This window comes from Thamnophis sirtalis, unplaced genomic scaffold (genome assembly GCF_051295495.1).
Source record: "Thamnophis sirtalis isolate CommonGarterSnake01/CBP01778 unplaced genomic scaffold, rThaSir2_p1.2 scaffold_11, whole genome shotgun sequence".
Lineage (NCBI taxonomy): Eukaryota > Metazoa > Chordata > Lepidosauria > Squamata > Natricidae > Thamnophis > Thamnophis sirtalis.
In genome coordinates, this window is record NW_028261391.1 from 64039777 (window position 1) to 64044776 (window position 5000).

General features: G+C 41.3%; 1 protein-coding gene across 3 annotated transcripts in view; it reads right to left on the minus strand.

The window, feature by feature from the left end:
• The window catches only part of OAT (ornithine aminotransferase), a 33736-nt gene that overhangs the window by 24616 nt on the left and 4120 nt on the right, over positions 1-5000 (minus strand). For 2 of the 3 annotated variants that reach the window (XM_087725948.1, XM_087725947.1), the window contains 2 exons: positions 4197-4339; positions 196-414 (listed from right to left, as the gene is read on the minus strand). In XM_087725948.1, coding sequence (XP_087582074.1) covers positions 196-394 — 199 coding nt within the window. In that variant the 5' untranslated portion in view covers positions 395-414; positions 4197-4339. The remainder of the gene's footprint in view (positions 1-195; positions 415-4196; positions 4340-5000) is intronic. The other variant, XM_087725946.1, reaches the window with a different exon arrangement.

The window sequence follows — 5000 nt, forward strand, 5'->3', positions numbered from 1 at the left end:
CTTTCGTGTTGTTTGCTGATGGCGCGCTTTTGTCAACGGGCTTTAGTGGGTGCGCTTTCGACGTCACGGTTTTGTCGCCGCGGTTTTTGTCGGCACGCACCTGTTCGGGCGCGCATTTGTCGGTGGACCATATAATCCAATATTATCTAAATCAGTAATGCTTAGAAACAAATCACATCGATTAAAATGGTGTACCTTTTCCTTTTTCCAGTGCCACGGGTAGCGGGTGATAATTATGTGCACCATATTTAGCTTCACGTTCAAATATGTAGTCTGAGGACGGTGGGCCTTGGACTGTTTTCTTGGTTGCAACCGACGTAGCCGAACTTGCTGAAGTACGGAGACCCCGACGCAGAACAGTCAAGCGTTGTGGATGGGCCAGTTTGGAAAGCATGATTATAGTACAGTTGCAATCTGAAACCAAAGGAAAAGGGTAAGAAATCTGTAGATTCACTTAACATTAAATCCCCCGAAATAATAGTCAATGGATTTAGGAGTTTGAACAGTTTATTAACATTTTTTAAGCATTTTAATATCGTTCAAGCAAAGTAAATCTGAAGGAAACGATTAAAACTTTTCCAAAACAGTGGGCAAATTTCTAAAGCAGCTTTTCCCAGGCTCCCACCCTCCAAATATCTTGGAATGAATCAGTGGTGGGTTTCAAAAAAAATTCAAACCTACTCTGTGGGTGTGGCTTCCTTTGTGGGAGTGGCTTGCTGGCCATGTGACCTGGTGGGAGTGGCTTGCCGACCATGTGTTCTCTCTCTCTCTCTCTCTCTCCTTCCTTTTGTCTCTCTGTCCCTTTTCCCTTTTTTTTCTTTCATCTCTCTCTCACTTTTTCTTTCTTTCTTTTTTCTTTTTTTATTTCTTTCTTCCTTCCTTTCTCTTTCTCTCTCTGTGTGAGTGTGAGTATGAGTGTGTGTGTGTATGTTTGTATGTCAGTGGTGGGTTTCAAAAAATTTTGGAACCTCTTCTGTAGGTGTGACCTCTTCTAACCAGTTCGGTAGATTTGACGAACCGGTTCTACCAAACTGGTGCAAACTGGTAGGAACCCACCACTGGAATGAATCACAAAATTCATTGCAAGTGGCCACTGGAGCATGCTGAATTAGGAAAATTGCCCTAGAAATATTATTGGACAATGAGGAACATGAAAGACTCAGTCCCAGATTTCCATTCTCTACAAGATCCAGAGATGCTCTGAACAAATGGGGCTATGCAGTGGCTTCTATTCTTTGTGATTGTGGTGACATGCAGACAACAACACATGTGTATCAGTGTATACTTGACAGTATGACAGAATGCAGTTAATGTTGCTAGTTTTTATCAATCGGAATAGAGCTTTTCTATTCTATCAATCAGAATTGGAGGTCTTCTAATCTCACCGGCTCAGGGTTGACTCAGCCTTCCATCTTTCCGAGGTGGGTAAAATGAGGACCTGGATTGTTGTTGGGGGCGATATGCTGACCCTGTAAACCGCTTAGAGAGGGCTGAAAGCCCTATGAAGCGGTATATAAGTCTAACTGCTATTGCTATTGCTATTAATCTCATTCCCTGCTCAGGTAGGATATCATTTCAGACAGGAACTGCCCAGTCTCTTCTTTAAAATATCCAGTGGTGTAGAACCTGCAACTTCTGAAGGCAAACTGCTCCATTGGTTAACTGTCCTCGCTGTTAGGAAGTTTCTCCTTAATTCTAGCTTGCTTCTCTCTTTGATTAGTTTCCAGCCATTGTTTCTTGTCTTTCCTTCTGGTGCTTTGGAAAACAAATTGATCCCCTCTTCTTTATGGCAGCCCCTCTAATATTGGAATACTGTATCATGTCATCCCTAGTCCTTTTCTGTAGATTAGTCATTCCTAATTCCTGCAACCGTTCTTCATACTTTTAAATCTCCAGGCCTTTAATCATCTTAGTTGCTCTTCTTTGTACTTTTTCCAAAGCCTCAACATCTTTTTTGACCAAAACCTGATGCAGTTTTCCAGATGTGGTCTTACTAAGGATTTACAAAGAGGTACTAATACTTTGTGTGATTTTTTAAAATTCTATCTAGGCAAGATCCGTGACCTGACAAATGCGCGCCCAACAACAGCGCACGGTCAAAACAGCGGCAATAAAACCGCGACGTCAACAGTGCGCCCACAAAGGCGCGCCGACAAAAGAGTGCCGACAGAAGCGTGATTAGGGTTAAGGTAAGGGTTAGGGTAAGGGTAAGGGTAAGGGTTGGGTTTAGGTTTAGGGTTAGGGTTAGGGTTATGTTTAGGTTTAGGGTTAGGGTTAGGGTTAGGTTTAGGGTTAGGTTTAGGGTTAGGTTTAGAGCGCGCTTCTGTCAGCGCGCTGTTGTCGGCGTGCTTCTGCGCTCATTCATTCCATTTCGAACCCGCGGTTTTATCACCGCGGTTTTGTCGGCGTGCTTTTGTCGAGCGCGCATTTGTCGGTGAACCGGCAAGATCTGTTTAATGCCTTATTTTAATTGTGATGTTTCTGACATGAATAAAGAAACATTCTCAATTTTTTTTTTCTAAATAGCAATAGCAGTAGACTTATATACCGCTTCATAGGGCTTTCAGCCCTCTCTAAGCGGTTTACAGAGAGTCAGCATATTGCCCCCAACAATCTGGGTCCTCATTTTACCCACCTCGGAAGGATGGAAGGCTGAGTCAACCCTGAGCCGGTGAGATTTGAACCGCTGAACTGCTGATCTAGCAGTAGCCTGCAGTGCTGCATTTAACCACTGCACCACCTCATAGATTGCAGGCAAGTGTGTTTCCGCAAAGGAATGGCTACTTGCTAACAAGGGTTTTTGTGCATCAAAAGGTCAGAAAGATAAGATGATTGAAACTGAATGACAGAATACAGGTAGTATTTGATTTACAGCAGTTTATTCAGTGAACGTTCAAAGTTACAATGGCACTGAAAAGTGACTTATGACTGTTTTTCAGAGTAACAACCTTTGCAGAATCTCCATGATCATGTAATCAAAATTCAGATTCTTGCCAACTGGTTCATACCTATGACTGTTGCAGCATCTCTGGGTCATATGATCCCCTTTTGCAACCTTCTGACAAGCAAAGTCAATGGGGAAGTCAGCTTCACTTAATAACCTGGGCAAGAAATGTCGTGAAATGGGGAAAAACTCCCTTAACAAATGACTCACTCAGCGACAGAAATTTTGGACTCTAGTGTAGTTGTAAGTCGAGGACTACCTGTATATTTACCTCCTTAAATATATGTAACTTTTATCAGGGTTTCTTGATTTAGGTTTGTTTTTTTGTCAGCCCAGTTCAATTTCCTCCCCCCACTCCAAAATCATTTCCCTTTGGAAAGCTAGTTATTTAAAATTAACAGATTTCATTCCTAATTTTTGCAAAACAAAAATGTTTTGGCCCCTGTTGCCTTAGTAATAAAGTCTTCATATCTCCATCAAGCCATATTTCTTGGGTGGCCATCCCAATGTGTGAACATTATGCAAATGTAGTCAGTACAAAATGTTTATTTTAATATGGAGACAAAGCCATAAATTGTGAGTGTCACAATTCATGGATTCACTGACAAATGCACGCTCAACAAAAGTGTGCCGTCGAAACCACAGCGAAAACACCGCGAGTTCTAAATCGCACCGACGAATGAGCGCAGAAGCACGCCGACAACAGCGCGCCAACAAAAGCGCGCCTTCAACAAACAAGTAATAACCGCGAGTTCTAAACCTAACCCTAAACCTAACCCTAATCCTAATCCTGAACCTAACCCTGAACCTAACCCTGAACCTAACCCTTACCTTAACTGAAATTGCGCTTTTGTGGGCGCGGTTTTTTTTGGCGCATTGTTGTGGGCGCATGTATGATGTCACGGTTTTATCACCACCGTTTTGTCAGTGCGCTTTTGTGGCGCGCGCATTTGTCAGGTCACGCAATTCCTGAGTGTCACAATTCTCTCACAGATGTCACATGATTCCACACATTTACCTTGAACAAACATCCATTTGTCTGTACTTTTAACCTTTTGTATCATTCTAAATTAAAAAAAAATATCAGTAACATGCCATAAATCTATTCTAAATAAATAAAGCTACCCTTGGAATTTCTCACCAAGTGTTGCAGGAGAGAGGAAAATCACAGTGTTTTGCTGAAATACTTTAGTATTATCTACATGTTCAAAGCTTTGGTTCAAATATGCTTGACAGGTCACAAGTGGATTACCTGATCAAATATTAGCTAAATCTATCCACTGTTAAGCGTCCTTTTTTGGCAGGCACTAGAGACCCGCAAAGGGGCAACATGATAGAATCATTTTATAAACTTTCTCCTCTCCACAATTACTGCTGCGGATCGAAAAACCCTTCCTAGATAAAAAGGGAAGATCAGACACTAGTACTTCGTTACAGTTTTGACATATATACATACATACATACATACATACATACATACATACATACATACATATATACAGATTTTACAACCCCCGGTATGCCCAAATATGAGAGGAAGATCACTACTTCCATTCTCTGTCCTTCGGCTCGTCACAAGAGACCATCCAGACAGAAACCCAATATTTTTACTGTTGCCTTTTTGTTACATATGTTGTATTTGTGCTGATAAATAAATAAAGGGAGACTAGTATAGATCTATTTCAAGCTATTTAGCTCTCATCAGCTAGCCATACCCTTACTGGGAATCGAACCTGTGCTGTATTGCATCTTAGGCAGATGTGTTAACCACTGAGCTACAGAGCTCGACTCCTTATCAGCCAAGCCAGGGTGAAAGGTATCTTTTTAGATTTTTCTCAGTGGTTAACACATCTGCCTAAGATGCAATACAGCACAGGTTCGATTCCCAGTAAGGGTATGGCTAGCTGATGAGAGCTAAATAGCTTGAAATAGATCTATACTAGTCTCCCTTTATTTATTTATCAGCACAAATACAACATACATATATATACATACATACATACATGCATACATACATACATACATACATACATACATACATACATACATACATATA